The sequence below is a fragment of the Fringilla coelebs genome, assembly GCF_963513975.1.
Source record: "Fringilla coelebs genome assembly, chromosome: 34".
NCBI lineage: Eukaryota > Metazoa > Chordata > Aves > Passeriformes > Fringillidae > Fringilla > Fringilla coelebs.
In genome coordinates this window covers 714,163-737,302 of record NC_140060.1, presented here as the reverse complement: position 1 = coordinate 737,302, position 23,140 = coordinate 714,163, and the positions used below count along the sequence as shown (strand labels likewise).

General features: G+C 58.5%; 2 protein-coding genes across 2 annotated transcripts; both read right to left on the bottom strand.

Annotated features, from left to right (window-relative positions):
* Positions 1-5: 5 nt before the first annotated feature.
* ETHE1 (ETHE1 persulfide dioxygenase) lies at positions 6-10,286 on the bottom strand (the record flags this gene model as incomplete). The annotated part of the gene is given in 9 exon segments (XM_084224194.1): positions 6-27; positions 1,180-1,270; positions 2,338-2,467; positions 4,523-4,572; positions 4,775-4,906; positions 5,159-5,267; positions 5,269-5,306; positions 7,204-7,348; positions 10,159-10,286. Coding segments are annotated over 9 exon segments (819 nt in total), but the record flags the coding sequence as incomplete, so codon positions are not given.
* A 655-nt stretch (positions 10,287-10,941) lies between these two features.
* On the bottom strand, positions 10,942-22,949 carry XRCC1 (X-ray repair cross complementing 1). The gene is made up of 14 exons (XM_084224169.1): positions 22,848-22,949; positions 22,669-22,761; positions 21,864-21,962; positions 20,574-20,738; positions 19,590-19,664; positions 18,389-18,488; positions 17,605-17,684; positions 16,262-16,566; positions 15,191-15,307; positions 14,225-14,416; positions 13,385-13,464; positions 13,205-13,295; positions 11,222-11,297; positions 10,942-11,141 (listed from the first exon to the last, which is right to left on the bottom strand). The coding sequence occupies exons 1-14, from the start codon at positions 22,896-22,898 to the stop codon at positions 11,010-11,012; spliced, it is 1,656 nt and encodes a 551-aa protein (XP_084080295.1). The 5' UTR covers positions 22,899-22,949; the 3' UTR covers positions 10,942-11,009.
* Positions 22,950-23,140: the final 191 nt, after the last annotated feature.

Below are 23,140 nucleotides of genomic sequence, written 5' to 3'. Positions count from 1 at the left end.
CCTCCCCCACCGTGGACATGGTGTGGCCTGGGGGGAGGGGCGGGGTCAGAGTGACCAATGAGTGACCACTGACCAATGAGTGACCAATGAGTGACCCCTGAGTGACCACTGAGTGACCCCTGAGTGACCACTGAGTGACCACTGAGTGACCTCAAGTGAACCCTGAGTGACCCCTGAGTGACCCCTGAGTCACCCCTGAGTCACCCCTGAGTCACCCCCTTAGTTTGCCCCTCCCCCCACTTTGCCCCTCCCCCCCCGGCTTTGCCCCTCCCACCCCCATTAAGCCCCTCCCCCACCCTGCTAATCATGCCCTGGATACCCAGAGACAGAACCACTGCCCCTCCCCCCTGATATTTAGCCCCTCCCACCGATGTTTAGCCCCTCCCCCCGGGCTGAGCCCCTCCCCCAGCCCCTCCCCCCACTCCCAGGCCCCTCCCCCAGCCCCTCCCCCACCCACCCCGGTAGTCGTGTCCCGGGTACACGCGGCAGGTTCCCCCCCAGGTTTAACCCCTCCCCCTCCATGTTTAGCCCCTCCCATGTCCCTCAGGCCCCTCCCCCCCGATGTTTAGCCCCTCCCACATTAAGCCCCGCCCCCTCGCACCCCGGTAGTCGTGTCCCGGGTACACGCGGCACTGCTCATAGCCCCTCCCCCTCCATGTTTAACCCCTCCCCCCGGGCTGAGCCCCTCCCCCCAGCCCCTCCCCCACCCCCAGGCCCCTCCCCTCGCCCCTCCCCCACCCACCCCGGTAGTCGTGCCCCGGGTACACGCGGCACTGCTCGGGCCGGCCTGTAGCCCCTCCCCCTCCATGTTTAACCCCTCCCATGTCCCTCAGGCCCCTCCCCCCCGATATTTAGCCCCTCCCACATTAAGCCCCGCCCCCCTCGCACCCCGGTAGTCGTGTCCCGGGTACACGCGGCACTGCTCGGGCCGGCTCTTTGCCCCTCCCCCCGATGTTTAACCCCTCCCCCCGGGCTGAGCCCCTCCCCCAGCCCCTCCCCCACCCCAGGCCCCTCCCCCATTAAGCCCCTCCCCCACCCACCCCGGTAGTCGTGTCCCGGGTACACGCGGCACTGCTCGGGCCGGCCCGTAGCCCCTCCCCCTCGATGTTTAACCCCTCCCATCGGGCTGAGCCCCTCCCCCACCCCTCCCCCACCCCCCTGTGCCCCTCCCCCACCCACCCCGGTAGTCGTGTCCCGGGTACACCCCGGCACTGCTCGGGCAGGGTGAAGATTCGCTCGTGCACGGAGCGGTGCAGGGTGCGCGCGCAGCCTGGGGGGAGGGCGGAGAGGGGTTACCATGGCAACCGAGGGGTCACCGTGGCGACCGAGGGGTCACCGTGGAGACCGAGGGGGGAGGGGGTTACCATGGCAACCGAGGGGGGAGGGGTCACCATGGCAACGGGAACGGAGAGAGGAAAAAAACCCCCCCAAGGAGCGAACCAGTTCATCCCAGTATAAACCAGTAACACCAGATCCCCCTTTAGCCCTTTTCCAGTTCATTCCCAGTCCCTCCCAGTGTAACCCAGTCCATCCCAATCCCTCCAGTACAAACCAGTAACCCCAAACCCTCCTTTAACCCTTTCCCAGTCCCTCCCAGTATAAACCAGTAACCACAGATCCCCCTTTAACCCTTTTCCAGTCCATCCCAGTTCATCCCAGTACAAACCAGTAACCCCAAATCCCCTCCCAGTCCCTCCCAGTGTAACCCAGCCCCCTCCCAATCCCCTCCCAGTCCCTCCAGTATAAACCAGTAACCCCAAATCCCCCTTTAACCCTTTCCCAGTCCCTCCCAGTGTAACCCAGTCCATCCCAGTCCCTCCCAGTCCCCTCTGAGCCCCTCCCAGTATATCCCAATATAAACCAGTACCCTGCTGGAAGTCTGTCCGTCCGCAGCCCCGCACCAGCAGCGCCTCCCCAGTCCCTCCCAGTATAAACCAGTAACCCCAAACCCCCCTTTAACCCCCTCCCAGTATAAACCAGTATATACCAGTGCTCCCAGTACCCTGCTGGAAGTCTGTCCATCCGCAGCCCCCGCACCAGCAGCGCGTCCCCAGTCCCTCCCAGTTCCTCCCAGTCCCTCCCAGCCCCCTCCCAGTATAAACCAGTAACCCCAAATCCCCCTTTAACCCCCTCCCAGTCCCTCCCAGTCCCTCCCAGTCCCTCCCAGTATATCCCAGTACCCTGCTGGAAGTCTGTCCGTCCGCAGCCCCGCACCAGCAGCGCCTCCCCAGTGCCCTCCCAGTATAAAGCAGTCCATCCCAGTCCCCTCTGAGCCCCTCCCAGTGCCCTCCCCAGTCCCTCCCAGTATAAACCAGTATAAACCAGTGCTCCCAGTACCCTGCTGGAAGTCTGTCCGTCCGCAGCCCCGCACCAGCAGCGCGTCCCCCGTGAAGGCCATGGAGGCGTCGTCCAGCACGAAGGTGACGCAGCCGGGGGTGTGCCCGGGGGTGGGCACCACCTGCAGCGCCTGGCACCCCAAAAACCCCCAAAAACACCCCAAAAACGGGTCAGGGACCCCGAAAATGGGATCAGGGACCCCAAAAACCCCCCAAAACCACCCCAAAATCGGGGTCAAGGACCCCGAAAACCCCCAAAACCACCCGAAATACCCCAAAACCCACCCCAAAAACGGGTCAGGGACCCCCAAAATCCCCAAAAACCACCCCAAAAACGGGGTCAGGGACCCCAAAAACCCCAAAAACCACCCCAAAATCAGGTCAGGGACCCCAAAAATGGGGTCAGGGACCCCAAAAACCCCAAAACACACCTGAAATACCCCAAAATCGGGGTTAGGGACCCCAAAAATGGGATCAAGGACCCCAAAAAACCCCCAAAACCACCCCAAAATCCTCCAAAATCGGGGCTAGGGACCCCAAAAAGGGGGTCAGGGACCCCAAAAACCACCCCAAAATCGGGTCAGGAACCCTGAAAAACCCCAAAACCTCCCCAAAACACCCCAAAAACGGGTCAGGGACCCCGAAAATGGGACCATGGACCCCAAAAACCCCAAAAACCACCCCAAAATCGGGGTCAGGGACCCCAAAAAACCCCCAAACCTCCCCAAAATACCCCAAAAATGGGGTCAGGGCGTCGTCCAGCACGAAGGTGACGCAGCCGGGGGTGTGCCCGGGGGTGGGCACCACCTGCAGCGCCTGGCACCCCAAAATCAGGGTCAGGGACCCCAAAATCCCCAAAAACCACCCCAAAAACGGGTCAGGGACCCCGAAAATGGGATCAGGGACCCCAAAAACCCCCAAAACCACCCGAAATACCCCAAAAATGGGGTCAGGGCGTCGTCCAGCACGAAGGTGACGCAGCCGGGGGTGTGCCCGGGGGTGGGCACCACCTGCAGCGCCTGGCACCCCAAAAACCCCAAAAAACACCCCAAAAACGGGGTCAGGGACCCCAAAAAACCCCAAAAACCACCCCAAAATCGGGGTTAGGGACCCCGAAAATGGGTCAGGGACCCCAAAAAACACCCAAAACCCACCCCAAAATCGGGGTCAGGGACCCCAAAAACCCCAAATACCACCCCGAAATACCCCAAAAACCACCTGAAATACCCCAAAAATGGAGTTAGGGACCCCAAAAAACCCCCAAAACCACCCTAAATACCCCAAAAACGGGATCAGGGACGCCGAAAACGGGGTTAGGAACCCCGAAAACCCCCAAAACCACCCCAAAATACCCCAAAAATGGGGTCAGGGGACCCCAAAATCCCCCCAGGCCCCTCCCCCCCATTTCCTAAAGCTCCTCCCCCCTTTTTAGAAGCCCCTCCTTCTTTTAAAGCCCCTCCCCTTTCTCCCCAAGCCCCTCCCCCTTCCCCACCCTATCACATCCCCCCAGGTGACCCCAGACCCTCCCCTCCCCCCGCAGGGATGGGTGTGGGGGAGGGGCAGGGCCGGGTGGGGGATGGGCGGGGGGTGGGTCAGGGTGGGGGATGGGTCAGTGAGGGTGGGGGAGGGGTCAGGGTGGGGGATGGGCAGTGTGGGGGATGGGCAGGGCTGTGTCAGGGATGGGTGGGGGATGGGATGGTCAGTGTGGGGGATGGGTCAGGGTGGGGGATGGGTCAGGGTGGGGGATGGGCTCTCACGAATGCCCCGAAGCAGAGCCGGTCCCCCTCCCCCAGCCGCAGGTCGGTGACTGTGGGGGATGGGTCAGTGATGTGGGGGATGGGTCGGGGTGGGTGGGGGATGGGTTGATCAGGGTGGGGGAGGGGCAGTGTCTCACGAATGCCCCAAACTGGAGCCGGTCCCCCTCCCCCAGCCGGAGGTCGGTGACTGTGGGGGTTGGGCAGTGTGGGGGATGGGTCAGTGATGTGGGGGATGGGCAGGGCTGTGTCAGGATGGGTGGGGGATGGGTCAGGGTGGGGGCTGGGCTCTCACGAATGCCCCGAACTGGAGCCGGTCCCCCTCCCCCAGGCGCAGGTGGATGTGTGTGGGGGATGGGTCAGTGATGTGGGGGATGGGTTGATCAGGGTGGGGGAGGGGCAGGGCAGTGTGGGGGAGGGGCAGTGTCTCACGAATGCCCCGAACTGGAGCCGGTCCCCCTCCCCCAGGCGGAGGTTGGTGACTGTGGGGGTTGGGCAGTGTGGGGGATGGGTTGATCAGGGTGGGGGATGGGTGGGTGGGGGATGGGCTCTCACAAAGGCCCCGAATTGGAGCCGGTCCCCCTCCCCCAGCCTGAGTTCAATATGGGGGATGGGTCAGTGATGTGGGGGATGGGGTGATCAGGGTGGGGGATGGGTCAGTGTGGGGGAGGGGCAGTCTCTCACAAATGCCCCGAACTGGAGCCGGTCCCCCCTCCCCCAGCCGGACGTCGGTGTGTGTGGGGGATGGGTCAGTGATGTGGGGGTTGGGTGGGGGATGGGTCAGGGTGGGGGATGGGCTCTCACGAATGCCCCGAACTGGAGCCGGTCCCCCTCCCCCAGGCGCAGGTCAGTGTGGGGGATGGGCAGGGCTGTGTCGGGGTGGGTGGGGGATGGGTCAGGGTGGGGGAGGGGCAGTGTCGGGGCAGGGTGGGGGAGGGGCAGTCTCCACGAAGGCCCCGAATCTGAGCACGTCCCCCTCCCCCAGCCTGAGTTCAATATGGGGGATGGTTCAGTGATGTGGGGGATGGGTCAGGGTGGGGGATGGGTGGGTGGGGGATGGGCTCTCACAAAGGCCCCGAACTGCAGCCGGTCCCCCCTCCCCCAGCCGGACGTCGGCGCTGGCGCCGCTCTCGCGGCCGATGGCGCTCCTGCAGCCGAGCGCGCGGCGCAGCGCCCCCCGAGCCCGTCACGTGATCCGCATGGCAGTGCGTATTGGCTGAGGGACAGTGACGTCAGCGGGACACAGAGTGATGTCATCGGGGAACAGCGTGATGTCATCGGGGAACGGAGTGATGTCAGAGAGAGCGGCGTGATGTCAGCAGGGGCGGAGTGACGTCAGAGGGGAACGGAGTGATGTCATCGGGAGTGGAGTGATGTCACCGGGGAACGGGGTGACGTCATCGGGAATGGCGTGACGTCAGAGGGACATGGAGTGACGTCATCGGGAACGGCGTGATGTCAGAGGGAACAGTGTGACATCAGCGGGGGCGGAGTGACGTCATCGGTAGCAGAGTGACGTCATTGGGGAACGGCGTGATGTCATCAGGAACGGAGTGACGTCATTGGGGAACGGCGTGATGTCATCGGGAATGGAGTGACGTCATCGAGAATGGCGTGACGTCAGTGGGAACGGAGTGACGTCATCGGGAGCGGGGTGACGTCAGAGGGAACAGTGTGACATCAGCGGGGGCGGAGTGACGTCATTGGGAGCAGAGTGACGTCAGAGGGGAACAGTGTGACGTCATCGGAAACGGAGTGACGTCATCAGGAGCGGCGTGACGTCATCGGGAGCGGGGTGACATCAAAGGGGTACAGAGTGACGTCATTGGGAAAGGAGTGACGTCATCGGGGAACAGTGTGATGTCATCAGGAACGGTGTGACGTCAGAGGGGCGCAGCATGATGTCATCGGGAATGGCGTGACGTCATTGGAGAACGGTGTGACGTCATCGGGAACAGAGTGACGTCATCGGGAACGAAGTGACGTCATCAGGCACGGAGTGACGTCATCGGGAACGGTGTGATGTCAGAGGGAAACGGAGTGACGTCAGCGCGGTCCCCCAGCGCCCTCCCAGTGCATCCCAGTATATCCCAGTATCCCCCAGTACATCCCAGTATATCCCAGTTACCCTCCCAGTAACTCCCAGTTTATCCCAGTGCCCTACCAGGGCCCTCCCAGTACATCCCAGTATATCCCAGTTACCCCCCATCCTCTCCCAGTATCCCCCAGTATCTCTCAGTGCCCTCCCAGTCTATCCCAGTATCCCCCAGTATCTCCCAGTGCCCGGTGATTTTTGGGCCAATTTTTGGCCGATTTTGGTGATTTTTGGTGATTTGGGGCAATTTTGGTGATTTTTGGGTGATTTTGGTCGATTTTGATGATTTTTGATGATTTTTGGTGATTTTGGGGCCCTTTAAGAGGGTGGGAGGAGCCGTGGGCGGGGCTTTGAGTGGGGAGATGGGAGGAGCTTAAATGGGTGTGGCCTGGAGGTGGGAGGGGATAAAAAACGTGATGGGCGTGGCTTTAAAAAGGGGTGGGGTTTAAGATCGTGTGACACAGTGGGCGGGGCTTAAAGTGACGCGGCATTGTGGGTGTGGCTTTTTAGACGGATGGGCGGGGCTTAAACCAACGTGTAGGCGGGGTTAAAAGGGGTGTGGCGTTGTGGGCGTGGCCTAAAGCAAACCATCCGGAGTCCTTAAAGGGGCGTGGTACTGTGGGTGGAGTTTAAATGGGCAGCGCATTGTGGGCGTGGCATTGTAGACTGATGGGCGGGGCTTAAACCAACGTGTAGGCGGGGTTTAAAAGGGTGTGGTGTTGTGGGCGGGGCCTAAGGCAATGCATCAGGACGCCTTAAAGGGGCATCATACTGCGGGCATGACTTTGTAAATGAATGGGCGGGGCTTAAACCAATGTGTGGGCGGGGTCTAAATGGGCGTGGCCATGTGGGCGGGGCCTAAAACAACAGATGGGAGGGGTTTAAAAGGGCATGGTGCTTTGGGTGTGGCTTAAAGTCACATAGCACTGTGGGTGTGGCTTTGTAGATGGATGGGCGGGGCTTAAAGCAACACGTGGGCGGGGCTTAAAGGGGCGGGGCCTCGTGGGCGGGGCCTGACCTGCATAGCGCAGGGTGAGGCCGAGCTCCCGCAGCAGCTGCAGGTCCCGGGGCACCGTCTCCAGCACGGGGTCGATGATGACGGCGTCACCTGTGGCGGCGTCGGCCAGCAGGTAGGTGTAGGTGCAGGAGGAGGCCTCGAAGAGCTGGGGAAACAGCCCCAAAATGGCCCAAAATTGGGGCAAAAAATGGATTAAATTGTGCTGAAAATGTGTTGAAATAACCCAGGAAAACAGCCTAGAAATGGCCCAAAATTGGCCCAAAAAATGGATTAAATTGTGCTGAAAATGTCCTGGAATAATTCAGGAAAACAGCCCAAAATGGTCCAAAACGGCCCCAAAAAATTGGATTAAATTGTCCTGAAAATGTCCTGGAATAATTCAGGAAAACAGCCCAGAAATGGCCCAAAATTGGCCCAAAAATTGGATTAAATTGTCCTGAAAATGTCCTGGAATAATTCAGGAAAACAGCCCAGAAATGGCCCAAAATTGGCCCAAAAATTGGATTAAATTGTCGTGAAAATGTCCTGAAAAAACACCCCCAGAAATGGCCCAAAATGGTCTCAAAAAATAAATTAAATAGTCCTGAAAATGTCCTGAAATAATTCAGGAAAACAGCCCAGAAATGGCCCAAAATTGGCCCAAAAAATGGATTAAATTGTCCCGAAAATGTGTTAAAATAACCCAGGAAAACTCTCCAGAAATGGCCCAAAATGGTCCCAAAAAATAAATTAAATAGTCCTGAAAATGTCCTGAAATAATTCAGGAAAACTCCCCAAAAATTGCCCAAAACGGTCTCAAAAAATTAAAGAAATAATTCTGAAAATATCTTGAAATAACCCAGGAAAAACAGCCCAGAAATGGCCCAAATTTGTCTCAAAAAATGGATTAAATTGTCCTGAAAATGTCCTGGAATAATTCAGGAAAACAGCCCAGAAATGGCCCAAAATTGGCCCAAAAAATGGATTAAATTGTCCTGAAAATGTCCTGAAATAATTCAGGAAAACAGCCACAAAATGGTCCAAAACAGCCCCAAAATATGGATTGAATTGTCCTGAAAATGTCCTGGAATAACCCCATAAAACAGCCCAGAAATGGCCCAAAAAATGGATTAAATGGTCCTGAAAATGTGTTAAAATAACCCAGGAAAACAGCCCAAAAATGGCCCAAAATTGGCTCAAAAAATTACTGAAATAATTCTGAAAATGTCCTGAAATAACCCCAAAAAATACCACCAAAAAAAGCACAAAATGGCCTCAAAAATGGATCAAATTGTCCTGAAAATATCTTGAAATAACCCCCGAAAACACCCCCAGAAATGGCCCAAAATGGTCTCAAAAAATAAATTAAATAGTCCTGAAAATGTCCTGAAATAACCTCAGAAAACAGCCCAGAAATGGCCCAAAATTGTCCCAAAAAAAGGATTAAATTGTCCTGAAAACGTCCTGGAATAACCCCAGAAAATCCTCAATAAATCAAATATTCCTGAAAATGTCCTGGAATAACCCCAGAAAACTCCCCAGAAATGGCCCAAAATTGTCCCAAAAAATAAATTAAATTGTCCTGAAAATGTCCTGGAATAACCCCAGAAAATCCTCAAAAAAACCCCCAAATATTCCTGAAAATGTCCTGAAATAACCCAGGAAAACAGCCACAAAATGGTCCAAAACGGCCCCAAAATATGGATTGAATTGTCCTGAAAATGTCCTTGAATAACCCCAGAAAACAGCCCAGAAACGGCCCAAAATTGGCTCAAAAAATTACTGAAATAATTCTGAAAATGTCCTGAAATAACCCCAAAAAATACCACAAAAAAAGCCCAAAATGGTCTCAAAAAATAAATTAAATAGTCCTGAAAATGTCCTGAAATAATTCAGGAAAAACACCCCAAAAATGGCCCAAAACGGTCTCAAAAAATGGATTAAATTGTCCTGAAAATAACCCAGAAAATACCCAAAAATATCCTTAAAAAATTACTGAAATCATCCTGAAAATATCCTGAAATAACGCCAAAAAATACCACAAAAATGGCCCAAAATGGCCTCAAAAAAAAATATTAAACATTCCTGAAAATGTCCTGAAATAACCCCAAAAAATACCACAAAAATGGCCCAATATGGTCCCAAAAAAATAAATTAAATATTCCTGAAAATGTCCTGAAATAACCCCAAAAAACACCACAAAAATGGCCTGAAATGGCCTCCAAAAATAAATTAAATAATCCTGAAAATATCCTGAAAAAAACCCAAAACAGCCCCAAAAAATAAATGAAATAATTCTGAAAATATCCTGAAAAAACCCAAATATATCCTCAAAAAATAAAGTGAATAATTCTTAAAATATCCTGGAAAAAACACAAAAATATCCTGAAAAAATTACTGAAAATCTCCTTAAAAAAAAAACCAAAACAGCCTCAAAAAATAAATGAAATAATCCTGAAAAAATCCTGGAAAAATCCCCAAAATATCCTTAAAAAAACCCTGAAAATATCTTCAAAAAATACTTTAAAATCTTCTAAAAAATCCCAAAATATCCCCCAAAACCGCTGAAAAATGCCCCAAAACCTCCTCAAAAAACCCCTGAAAAATCTCCACAAAAAACCCCCAAAACTCCTCAAAAAAACCCCAAAAATCTCCTCAATAAAACCCCTCACAAACCTCGAAATCTCCTCCAAAAATCCCCAAAATTCAAAATTTCCTCCAAATCTCCTTGCAAAAAACCCCAAAACCTCGAAACCGCCTCAAAAAAACCCCGAAATTTTAAAATCACCTCGAAATCTCCTCAAAAAGCCCCAAAATCTCCTCAGAAATCACAAAAATCTCCTCAAAAAATCAAATTTTTCCTTCCGCCCCTCCCCCACACCCCTCACGAACTCCCCCCCTCCCCCCCCCGCCGCGACCTTTGACCCCTCCCCCATTAAACGCCCCCTCCCCCCCCCCGTTCTTCCCCTCCCCCACCTGCCGCATCAGCAGCTGCCGCCCCTCCCCCCGCGGCGCTGTCGCGAGGCCTCGCGCTGTCGCGACAGAAGCGGCGACAGCGCGGAGCCGGCGGAGCAACATGGCGGCGGCGGTGGGGCCCACCGGGAGGGTGCGGCCGCTTTAAGAGGAAAAGGGCGGGGCTTCAAGGCCGTAAAAGGGCAATGGGGGTGTGGGAGGGAGGCGGGGCCTGCGCTTAAAGCGGCGATGCGGCTTAAAAGGGCAACGGCGGGGACGGGGATTGAATGGGGGTGAATGGCAGGTGGGGCCCGCCTTAAAGGGGCAATGATGGGGGCGTGGTTTGGGCGTTTATAAATTGATTATTAATTTATTTAAATTATTTTTGCGGTTTTATTTTGAATTTTTGCAAGTTTGCATGGATTTATTTTATTTTATTTTATTTTATTTTATGGGCAAAAATAAAAATCAAGTTTATTGTAAATTCATTAAATTTAATTTATGTGGAATATATTTGCATTAATTCGATTTTTAATATCTAGTCAAATTAATTAAGCTAAACATGCTTAATTATGTTTGATTAAATAAATTTGAAGATATTTAAGATTCACTAATTATATATAAATATATTTAAGACTTATTAAATAAATGCAAATATATCCATAAATATTTATTAAACAAATTTTAATAATTAATTTTTAATATTCTATTAAAGAATAAATGCCCCTTTAAGCCCCGCCCACTCTTGCAAAAGCCCCGCCCACCCCACCCACCTCAATTAATTAACTCATTAATTATTACCCAAAATTCACTTTATTCGACCTAAAGAAAAGGGGCGTGGCTTAGGAAGGAGGGGCGTGCCCGCGCCGATGACGTCACTGCCGCGCCGATGACGTCATCGATGACGTCACCAGGAAGGGCTGGGCCGGCAGGGGGCGTTGCCGCTCCCCGCAGAGCAGCAGCCAATGGGGACGCACGAACACCAGCGAGGGGCGGAGCTCCAGCGCCTGAGGGGCGGAGCTTGCGGTTAAAAGGGGGCGGGGCTTGGCTGAGCCCAGCTAAGCCCCACCCCCTAATTAAGCCACACCTCTTCGAAGGCGGGGTCCCAGCCCTGTGACGTCACCACGTGCGTCACCGATTCGTCCATGTAGGGAGCCAGGGTGCTGCAAACCAGTACGGACCAGTATGGACCAGTACGGACCAGTATGGACCAGTATAAACCAGTATGGACCAGTATGGACCAGTACGGACCAGTATGGACCAGTATGGACCAGTACGGACCAGTACGGACCAGTATGGACCAGTACAGACCAGTATGGACCAGTACGGACCAGTATGGACTGGGATCGACCAGTACGGACCAGTGTGGACCAGTATGGACCAGTATGGACTGGGATCGACCAGTATGGACCAGTATGGAACAGTACGGACCAGTACGGACCAGTATGGACCGGTACAGACCAGTATGGACCAGTACGGACCAGTATGGACTGAGATGGACCAGTATGGACCAGTATAAACCAATATGGACCAGTATGGACCAGTATGGACCGGTACAGACCAGTATGGACCAGTACGGACCAGTATGGACCAGTACGGACCAGTATGGACCAGTACGGACCAGTATGGACTGGTACGGACCGGTATGGACCAGTATGGACCAGTACGGACCAGTATGGACTGGTACGGACCGGTATGGACCGGTATGGACCAGTATAAACCAATACGAACCAGTATCACCAGTTTAAGCTCCCAGTATCCCCAGTACAGCCTCTTCCTCCTCCCAGTATAACCCAGTATGAGCCCCCTAGTCCCGCCCAGTCCCTCAGACTCCATTCCCAGCCCCTCCCAGTACAAACCAGTATCCCCAAATCCTCTCCCAGTCCATCCCAGTCCCTCCCAGTCCATGCCCACTCCCTCCCAGTACAAACCAGTCCATTCCCAGTCCCATCCCAGTCCCTCCCAGTTCATCCCAGTCCATCCCAGTTTGATCCCAGTGCCCCCCCACTCCCTCCCAGTTCCCTCCCAGTCCATTCCCAGTCCCTCCCAATATAAACCAGTATAAACCAGTCCCTCCCAGTCCATCCCAGTTCCCGCCCATTTGATCCCAGTCACTACCAGTCCCATCCCAGTCCCTCCCATTCCATTCCCAGTCCCTCCCAGTCCCCCCCAGTCCCCTCCCAGTCCCTCCCCGTCCCTCCCAGTATAAACCAGTATAACCAGTCTCACCCCCCGAACGCCACCACCAGCCGCCGCAGCCGCCGCCCCTCCCAGTACAAACCAGTCCCTCCCAGTCCATTCCCAGTCCATCCCAGTCCATTCCCAGTCCCATCCCAGTCCCTCCCAGTACAAACCAGTCCCTCCCCAGTCCCCCCCACGCCCTCCCAGTCCCTCCCAGTACAAACCAGTCCCTCCCCAGCCCCTCCCAGTCCCTCCCAGTCCAAACCAGTATAACCCAGTCTCACCCTCCGAACGCCACCACCAGCCGCCGCAGCCGCCGCCCCTCCCAGTACAAACCAGTCCATCCCAGTTCCCTCCCAGTCCATCCCAGTCCGTCCCAGTCCCTCCCAGTTTGATCTCAGTCCATTCCCAGTCTTCCCCAGTCCCTCCCATTCCATTCCCAGTCAATCCCAGTCCATCCCAGTCCCTCCCAGTTCACCCCAGTCCATTCCCAGTCCGTTCTCAGTCCCTCCCAGTACAAACCAGTCCCTCCCATTCCATTCCCAGTCCCTCCCAGTCCCCCCCAGTCCCTCCCAGTCCCTCCCAGTCCATCCCAGTCCCTCCCATTCCATTCCCAGTCCCCCCCAGTCCCCTCCCAGTCCCCCCCAGTCCCTCCCAGTCCCTCCCAGTCCCTCCCAGTCCATCCCAGTCCCTCCCATTCCATTCCCAGTCCCCCCCAGTCCCCTCCCAGTCCCCCCCAGTCCCCTCCCAGTCCATCCCAGTCCCTCCCAGTACAAACCAGTCCCTCCCAGTCCCTCCCAGTCCATTCCCAGTCCCTCCCAGTCCATTTCCAGTCCCTCCCAGTATAAACCAGTACAAACCAGTATAAACCAGTATAACCCAGTCTCACCCCCCGAACGCCACCACCAGCCGCCGCAGCCGCCGCCCCTCCCCCTCCGGGAACTCGCCGTGCAAAAAGAATTTTTTATCCTCAAAAAAATCTGTGGGGGAGGAGCCAAAAAAGGGGGCGTGGTCAGAGCCTTGCGGAGGGGGAGGGGCTACGGAAAAAGGGTGGGGGAGGGGCACGCACCGGGCAGGGGGGGGATGGGCGGCCCCGCCCCCTCCTCGTCCTCGCTGTTCTCCTCGGTGGAGCCGCCGTAGGGGTCGGTGCTGGGGGGAGGGGCCAGGTGAGGACACGCCCACATCGAGGGGGACACGCCCACATCGAGGGGGACACGCCCACCGCGAGGGGGACACGCCCACTTGAGGTGTGAGGTTGAATCTTTGTTGTACGGCCACGCCCAATGGGAATGGGGGGACACGCCCACCTTGGGTGTGGCCACTCCCACCTCAAGTGTGACCAATCACCACCTCAGGTAAGGCCACGCCCACCTCAGGTGGGTTCTGCTCATTTGAATTTGGCTAAACGCACCTCAGGTGTGACCACGCCCACTTTTAGTGTGACCAATCACCAACCTCAGGTAAGGCCACACCCACCTTGAGTATGACCAATCACCACCTCAGGTAAGGACACGCCCACCTCAGGTGGGTTCTGCTCATTTGAATATGGTTAAACGCACCCTGGGTGTGACCACGCCCACTTTTAGTGTGACCAATCACCACCTCAGGTAAGGCCACACCCACCTTGAGTATGACCAATCACCACCTCAGGAAAGGCCACGCCCACCTCAGGTGGGTTCTGCTCATTTGAATACGGTTAAACGCACCTTGGGCGTGACCACGCCCACCTCAGGTGTGACCAATCGCCACCTCAGGTAAGGCCACGCCCACCTCAGGTGGGTTTTGCTCATTTAAATATTGGTAAACCCACCTCAAGTGTGACCACGCCCACCTACAGTGTGACCTCACCCACCTCAGATAAAGCCACGCCCACTTCATGTGTGACCCCACCCCCTCGTTTTAAACTCACTCCTCTGATTGGCCCTCGCTGTCGCCTGACTCGGGGGGCGTGGCCGGCGTTGCAGGGGGAGGAGTCACCGGCGCATCCACCTGAGGAGGCCCCGCCCCTTTTTTCACCTTGGGGGAGGCGCGTGAAGGGGGCGGGGCATCCTCAGGCTCCTCCCCCTCGCTGCCAGAGGAGGCGGAGCCGTCCATGAGATACCTGGGGGAGGAACAGAGGTGGGACCACGCCCACTTAGAGGTGTGGCTTCAATTTAGTCCCTCCCACACCTGGGTGTGGCAGGGTGTGTCCCAAAGGGGCGTGGCCTAGCCAGGTGCGTTTAAAACCTCCAAAATTCTCATTTTTCACCCAAATTTTGCCAAATTTTTTTTATTTTTCCCTTCCCAGCTGCCACCAGGTGTGCCCAGGTGCCCCCAGGTGTGCCCAGGTGTGTTTCTACCCTCCCAGGTGTGCCCAAACCCTCAGAAAATTCAACTTTTCACCCAAATTTCACCATTTCCCCCCATTTTACCGCCCCCAGATGCGCCCCCAGGTGTGCCCAGGTGCCCCCAGGTGTGTTTCTATTCCTCCCAGGTGTGCCCAAGTGTGCTCAGGTGTGCCCAGGTGTGTTTCTATCCCTCCTAGGTGTACCCAGGTGCCCCCAGGTGTGTTTCTATCCCTCCCAGCTGTGCCCAGCTGTCCCCAGGTGTGCCCCCAGGTGTGCCCAGGTGTGTTTATATCCCTCCCAGCTGCCCCCAGGTGTGCCCAGGTGTGTTTCTATCCCTCCCAGGTGTGCCCAGGTGTGTTTCTATTCCTTCCAGGTGCCCCCAGGTGTGCCCAGGTGTGTTTCTATCCCTCCCAGGTGTCCCCAGGTGTGTCCCCAGGTGTGCCCAGCTGCCCCCAGGTGTGCCCCCAGCTGTGCCCAAGTGCCCCCAGGTGTGCCCAGGTGTGTTTCTATCCCTCCCAGGTGCCCCCAGGTGTGCCCCCCGTACTCACGGGCCGCAGCTCAGCCTCCTGCCCTGTCTCTGGCACTCCCAGATCCACCTGGCGCCCACCACGACCCCGCCCCGCTGCCGCGCCCGCGCCGCCTTCGGCGTCCTCGGGAAGGCGCACCTGGAACAGGTAACGCACCCAGAAATGGGCGTGGCCATCCCAAAATAGGGCGTGACCACCCCTAAAGAGGGTGTGACCACCCCAAAAGAGGGCATGACCACCCCAAAAAGGGTGTGGTCAGCCCAAAAAGGGGGTGTGACCACCCCAAAAGGGGCGTGACTACCCCAAAAGGGGTGTAACCACACCAGAAGAAGGCGTGGCCAGCCCAAAAAGGGGCGTGGCCACCCCAAAAAGGGGTGTAACCACCTCAAAAGGGGTGTAACCACCCCAAAAGTGGGTGTGACCACCCCAAAAAGGGGCGTGGCTACCCCAAAAGGGGTCGTAACCTCCCAAAAGGGGGTGTGGGCTCCCCAAAAAAGGGTGTGGTCATCCAAAAGAGGGCGTAACCACCCCAAAAGGGGTTGTAACCACCCAAAAGTGGGCGTGACCACCCCAAAAGTGCATGTGACCACCCAAAAAGGGGGTGTGGTTACCCAAAATGGAGGTGTGGTCATCCAAAAGGGGGTGTAACTACCCCAAAAAGGGGTGTGGTCACCCAAAAAGAGGCTGTAACCACCCAAAAAGGGGTGTGGTCGCTCAAAGAAGGGGTGTGGTCACCCCAAAGGGGGTGTAACCACCCCAAAAGAGGGCGTGGTCACCTAAAAAGGGTCATAACCTCCTAAAAAGTGGGTGTGGTCACTCAAAAAAGGGTATAACCACCTGAAAATGGGGTGTGGTCAGCCCAAAAAGGGGCGTGGCCACCCAAAAAGGGGTCGTAACCTCCCAAAAAGTGGGTGTGGTCACTCAAAGGGGGTGTGGTCACCCAAAAAGAGGCTGTAACCTCCCAAAAAGGGGTGTGGTCACTCAAAAAAGGGTATAACCACCTGAAAACAGGGTGTGGTCAGCCCAAAAAGGGGGTGTGGCCGCCCTAAAAGGGGCGTGGCCTATGAGGTGGGAGGAGTCAGGGTCACCTACACCAGGTGTGTGCACTCAGGTGTCCAGTCCGGCCGATACTCCGCCCCCAGCGCCGTGGCCGCCGCCCTCAGGTGACCCCGTAGAGGGTTCTGGAAACCGCTCAGGGCCAGCACCACCCCCGCCAAAAGGGGAGCCCCGCCCCCCGAATCGGAAGCCCCGCCCACCGAATCGGCAGCCCCGCCCTTGTTTTGGGGGCGGGGCTGAGGTTTCGGGGGGGTTTTGGGTTTTTTTGGGGGGGTCTTGGGGGGTTTTTTTTGGGGGGTGCCGTTGGTGCTGGTGGGGGAGGGGTGGCGGCGCTTGGGGGGCTGTGGGGGGAGAAAAGGGGGAGGGGTCAGGTGAGGTTTGGGGGTCCCAGGTGGGCTTTGGGGGGTCCCAGGTGAGGTTTGGGGGGTCTCAGGTGGGGTTTGGGGGGTCCCAGGTGGGATTTTGGGGGTCCCCAGGTGGGATTTTGGGGTCACCAGGTGTGCCCAGGTGGGATTTGGGGGTCCCAGGTGGGGTTTGGGGGTCCCCAGGTGTGCCCAGGTGGGATTTTGGGGTTCCCAGGTGGGATTTTGGGGTCCCCAGGTGGGATTTTGGGGGTCCCAGGTGGGGTTTGGGGGTCCCCAGGTGCGTCCCAGGTGGGATTTTGGGGTCCCCAGGTGTGCCCAGGTGGGATTTGGGGTTCCCAGGTAGGATTAGGGGTCCCCAGGTGTGTCCCAGGTGGGATTTGGGGTTCCCAGGTGGGATTTTGGGGATCCCAGGTGGGATTTGGGGGTCTCAGGTGGGATTTGGGGATCCCAGGTGGGATTTGGGGAGTCCCAGGTGAGGTTTGGGAGGTCCCAGGTGGGGTTTGGGGTCCCCCAAGTGGGATTTGGGGTTCCCAGGTGTACCCTGACCCCGCCCAGGTGTGCCCAGGTGGGATTTTGGGGTCCCGGGTGGGTATTGGGGTTCCCCCAGGTGTGCCCAGGTGTGATTTGGGGTCCCCAGGTGTGCCCCGACCCCGCTCAGGTGTGCCCATGTGGGATTTTGGGGTTCCCAAGTGGAATTTGGGGTTCCCCCAGGTGTGCCCAGGTGGGATTTTGGGGTCCCAGGTGGGATTTGGGGTTCCCCCAGGTGTGCCCAGGTGGGATTTTGGGGTCCCAGGTGGGATTTTGGGGTTCCCAGGTGTGCCCAGGTGGGATTTTGGGGTTCCCAGGTGGGGTTTAGGGTCCCCCAGGTGTGCCCAGGTGGGATTTGGGGTCCCCAGGTGTGCCCAGGTGTGCCCAGGTGGGATTTTGGGGTTCCCAGGTGGGATTTGGGGTCCCCCAGGTGTGATTTGGGGTCCCCAGGTGTGCCCCGACCCCGCCCAGGTGCGCCCCCCTTACCTGAGTGACGTCAGCGCCGCTCCCCTGCAGCGCGGCCGCGGCGTAGCTGGGCCCGGGGGGGGGAGGGGCAGAGGCTTTACCTGGGGTGGGGGAGGGGCTTGGCCTGAGATGGGGGGGAGGGGCAGGCAGGAAGAGCCTTACCTGGGGTGGGGGAGGGGCTAAACTGGGGTGGGGGAGGAGCTTAACTGGGGTGGGGGAGGAGCTTTACCTGTGCTGGGGGAGGGGCTGCAGTGGGAGGGGCCTTATCTGTGGTGGGGGAGGGGCTGAGGGGAAAGGGGTGGGGCCTTACCTGAGGTGGGGGAGGGGCGGGGCCTTACCTGAGCTAGGGGAGGGGCTGAAGGGGAAGGGGCGGGGCCTTAGCTGAGGTGGGGGAGGGGCAGGGCCTTACCTGAGGTGGGGGAGGGGCTGAAGAGGAGGGGCAGGACCTTACCTGAGGTGGGGGAGGTGCTGAAGGGGGAGGGGCGGGGCCTTACCTGAGGTGGGGGAGGGGCAGGGCCTTACCTGAGGTGGGGGAGGGGCTAAAGGGGAGGGGCAGGGCCTTACCTGTGGTGGGGGAGGGGCAGAGCCTTACCTGAGCTGGGGGAGGAGCTTAAGGGGGAGGGGCGGGGCCTTAACTGAGGTGGGGGAGGGGCACGACCTTACCTGAGGTGGGGGAGGGGCAGAGCCTTACCTGATGTAGGGGAGGGGCTGAAGGGGGAGGGGTGGGGCCTTACCTGCGGTGGGGGAGGGGCAGGGCCTTACCTGAGCTGGGGGAGGGGCTGAAGGGAAAGGGGTGGGGCCTTACCTGTGGTGGGGGAGGGGCGTTGGTAGAACAGGGCCCCGGGGGGGCGGCGGGGGCTCCCCTCCCCCTCCTCCCGCAGCTTGAAGGGACCCAGGCGGCGAACCTGGGGGGGGAGGGGCCAGAGGGGTCACTCAGGGGTCACTCGGGGGTCAGCGGTCACTCAACAGGCAGTGGTCACTCAGTGGTCACTCAGTGGTCATTCATTGGTCACCCATTGGTCACTCATTGGTCACTGCTCACCCACTGGTCACTCTCTGGTCACCCATTGGTCGCTCAGGGTCACTGGTCACTCAATGGTCACTCCCTGGTCACCCATTGGTCACTCTCTGGTCACTCAGTGGTCACTGGTCACCCATTGGTCACTCCCTGGTCACCCATTGGTCACTCATTGGTCACTCAGGGTCATTGGTCACTCACTGGTCACTCCCTGGTCACCCATTGGTCACTGGTCACCCACTGGTCACCCATTGATCACTGGTCACCCACTGGTCACCCATTGGTCACTGGTCACCCATTGGTCACCCATTGGTCACTCAGTGGTCACTCTCTGGTCGCCCATTGGTCACTCAGGGTCACTGGTTACCCATTGGTCACTCAGTGGTTGCTCAGGGTCACTGGTCAGTCCCTGGTCACCCATTGGTCACTCAGGGTCACCCATTGGTCACTCAGTGGTCATTGGTCACTCAGTGGTCACTGCTCACCCATTGGTCACTCACTGGTCACTCCCTGGTCACCCATTGGTCACTCAGTGGTCACTGCTCACCCATTGGTCACTCATTGGTCATTGGTCACTCATTGGTCACTCAGTGGTCACTCAGGGTCACTGGTCAGTCCCTGGTCACTCCCTGCTCACCCATTGGTCATTCAGGGTCACTGGTCACTCCCTGCTCACCCATTGGTCACTCATTGGTCATTGGTCACTCATTGGTCACCCATTGGTCACTCAGGGTCATTGGTCACTCCCTGCTCACCCATTGGTCACTCAGTGGTCACTGCTCACCCATTGGTCACTCATTGGTCATTGGTCACTCATTGGTCACCCATTGGTCACTCAGGGTCACTGCTCACCCATTGGTCACTCAGTGGTCACTGCTCACCCATTGGTCACTCAGGGTCACTCCCTGCTCTCCCATTGGTCACTCAGGGTCACTGCTCACCCATTGGTCACTCAGGGTCACTCCCTGCTCCCCCATTGGTCACTCACCGGTGCCGGCGGTGGCTCCTCCCCCTCCTCAGGGGCAGCGAACGCTCGGATGAAAGCGAGGCCGTAGGGGCGGCTCTGGGGGCGGGGCCAACAGGTGAGACCAGACCAGGTGAGACCAGACCCCTCCCCAGGTGAGGCCTGACCCCCCCAGGTGAGTCCTGACCCTCCCAGGTGAGCTCTGACCCCCTCAGGTGAGCTCTGACCCCTCCCCAGGTGAGCTCTGACCCCTCCCCAGGTGAGCTCTGACCCCTCCCCAGGTGAGCTCTGACCCCCCCAGGTGAGTCCTGATCCCTCCCCAGGTGAGTCCTGACCCCTCCCCAGGTGAGCTCTGACCCCCTCAGGTGAGCTCCAGGTGCTCTCCCCTCCCCCCAGGTGAGCTCTCACCCTCCCCAGGTAAGCTCCAGGTGAGCTCTGATCCCCTCAGGTGAGTCCTGACCCCTCCCCAGGTGAGCTCTGACCCCCTCAGGTGAGTCCTGACCCCTCCAGGTGAGCTCCAAGTGCTCTCCCCTCCCCCCAGGTGAGCTCCAGGTAAGCTCTGACCCCTCCCCAGATGAGCTCCAGGTAAGCTCTGACCCCCTCAGGTGAGCCTTGACCCCTCCTCAGGTGAGCCCTGACCCCTCCCCAGGTGAGTTGACCCCCTCAGGTGAGTCCTGACCCCTCCCCAGGTGGGCTCTGACCCCCTCAGGTGAGGCCTGACCCCTCCCCAGGTGGGCTCTGACCCCCTCAGGTGAGGCCTGACCCCTCCAGGTGAGCTCCAGGTAAGCTCTGACCCCCCCCAGGAAAGCTCTGACCCCCTCAGGTGAGTCCTGACCCTCCCCAGGTGAGCTGAGACCCCCTCAGGTGAGTCCTGACCCCTCCAGGTGAGCACCAGGTGCACTCCCCTCCCCCCAGGAGAGCTCCAGGTAAGCTCTGACCCCCTCAGGTAAGTCCTGACCCCTCCCCAGGTAACCTCAGACCCCTCCTCTCCCTCTCAGGTGCGCTCACCTGGCAGTAGGGCTGGCTCAGCACCACCTGCAGGCGGTCACACCTGGCCGTGGGCGTGGCCGGACGTTTGACCAACGCCTCGGGCCCGAAGAGCCGCACCCGGCCCGGCCCCGCCCCCGCCCGGCTCTCGCTGGGCGACATCAGCGCCGCGCTGGGCAGCAGCACCTGGGCAGGTGAGGAACAGGTGAGGGACAGGTGAGCCTCAGGTGTGCCCAGGTGTCCCCAGGTGTGCTCAGGTAAGGCCCAGGTAAACCCCAGGTAAGGCCCAGGTGTGGCTCAGGTAACTGTGGGTAAGGCTGAGGTGTGCCCAGGTGTGCTCAGGTGTGCTCAGGTAAGGCCCAGGTAAACCCCAGGTAAGGCCCAGGTGCCCCCAGCTGTGCCCAGGTGAACCTCAGATAAGGCCCAGGTGCGCCCAGGTGGGCTCAGGTAAGGCCCAGGTGTGGCTCAGGTAACTCTGGGTAAGGCCCAGGTGTGCCCAGGTGACCCCAGGTGTGCCCAAGTAAGGTCCAAGTGTGCCCAGGTGAACCCCAGGTGTGCCCCAGGTGACTTCAGGTGTGCCCAGGTGAACCCCAGGTAAGGCCCAGGTGTGCCCAGGTGCCCCCGGCTGTGTCCAGGTGAACCCCAGGTAAGGCCCAGGTAAGGCCCAGGTAAGGCCCAGCTGTCCCCAACTGCCCTCAGGTGTGCCCAGCTGCCCCCAGGAGTGCCCCAGCTGCCCCCAGGAGTGCCCAGGTGAATCCCAGGTGTGCCCAGGTGCCCCCAGGTGCCCCCAGCAGAAACCCAGGTGCCCCCAGCTGTGCCCAGGTGAACCCCAGCTGTGCCCAGGTGCCCCTAGGTGCCCCCCGGAGTGCCCAGGTAAGGCCCAGGTGTGCCCCAGGTGCCCTCAGGTGTGCCCAGGTGCCCCCAGGAGTGCCCAGGTGAATCCCAGGAGTGCCCCAGCTACCCCCAGGTGTGCCCAGGTGTGCCCAAGTGAATCCCAGGTACCCCCAGGTGCCCTCAGGTGTGCCCAGGTGCCCCGAGGTGCCCCCAGGTGTGCCCCAGGTGACTTCAGGTGTGCCCAGGTGAACCCCAGGTGTGCCCAGGTGCCCCCAGCTGCCCCCAGGTGCTCCCAGCTGTGCCCAGGTGAATCCCAGCTGCCCCCACGTGCCCCCAGGTGTGTTTTTGGGTGCTCCCAGGTGTGCCCAGGTGTGTTTTTGGGTGCCCCCAGGTGTGCCCGGTGTGTTTTTGGGTGTCCCCAGGTGTGCCCAGCTGCCCCCAGGTGTGTTTTTGGGTGCCCCAGGTGCCCCCTCTCACCTGGAAGTCTCCCCCGGCCGAGCAGCCCAGCAGCACCTCCACGAAGGCGGCGCCGTCGTTGCCGATGTGCAGGGAGTGAATGGGCCGGGAGTCCCCCAGCTGCACCAGTTCACACCAGTTCACACCAGTAACCCCCCCAGGACCCTCCCAGTAATCCCCCATCCCCTCCCAGTTCATCCCAGTTCAGACCAGTAACCCCCAGTCCTCTCCCAGTTCATCCCAGTAACCCCCAGTACCCTCCCAGTTCATGCCACTCCTTCCCAGTATAAACCAGTAACCCCAAATCCACCTTTAACCCTTTCCCAGTCCATCCCAGTCCCTCCCAGTCCCCCCAAATCCCCTCCCAGTATATCCCAGTCCATCCCAGTCCCCCCTAATCCCCTCCCAGTCCATACCAGTCCTTCCCAATCCCCTCTCAGTTTATCCCAGTCCATCCCAGTCCCCCCAAATCCCCTCCCAGAACATCCCAGTCCCCTCCAATCCCCCCCAGTATATCCCAGTCCCCTCCAATCCCCCCCAGTTTATCCCAGTCCCCCCCAATCCCCTCCCAGTCCATCCCAGTCCCTCCCAATCCCCCCCCAGTATATCCCAGTCCCCCCCAATCCCCTCCCAGTCCATCCCAGTCCCTCCCAATCCCCCCCCCAGTATATCCCAGTCCCCTCCAATCCCCTCCCAGTATATCCCAGTCCATCCCAGTCCCTCCTAATCCCCTCCCAGTCCATCCCAGTCCTTCCCAATCCCCTCCCAGTATATCCCAGTCCATCCCAATCCCCTCCCAGTATATCCCAGTCCACCCCAGTCCCACCTCCAGCACCACACTCAGCTGTTTCTCCCCCGCCGCCGCTCCCCTCCACTTCCCGCCATCATCGGGCCGCAGCAGATTCTCCGCCGGGTGACGCTGCGGACGCACCGGACCCTCAGCACCGACCCCTTCCCCCGGTACCGGAACCTCCTCCCGGTCCTACCGAACCCCCCCGGACCCACCGGGTCGGCGCTGGTCACCGACACCACCCGTGTGAACGGAATCTCCGCCATGGCCTCCCCTGCCGCCGCCGCCGCCGCCTCACGGCTCCACCGGAAGCCCCCTCAGAGCTTCACCGGAAGCCGCCTCAGAGCTCCCTCATGGAGGAGACGCTCTACCAAACACCCCCCCGAACTCTATGGTATCGCGTAATCCTCCGTGTTGTTTCTGCGCATGCGCAAGGGGCGCTCTACCCCGCGAGTCCTCCCGCCTCTATGGTCACGTGTGTGTGGGGGGGTTTTCCCGCTCTTTTCCA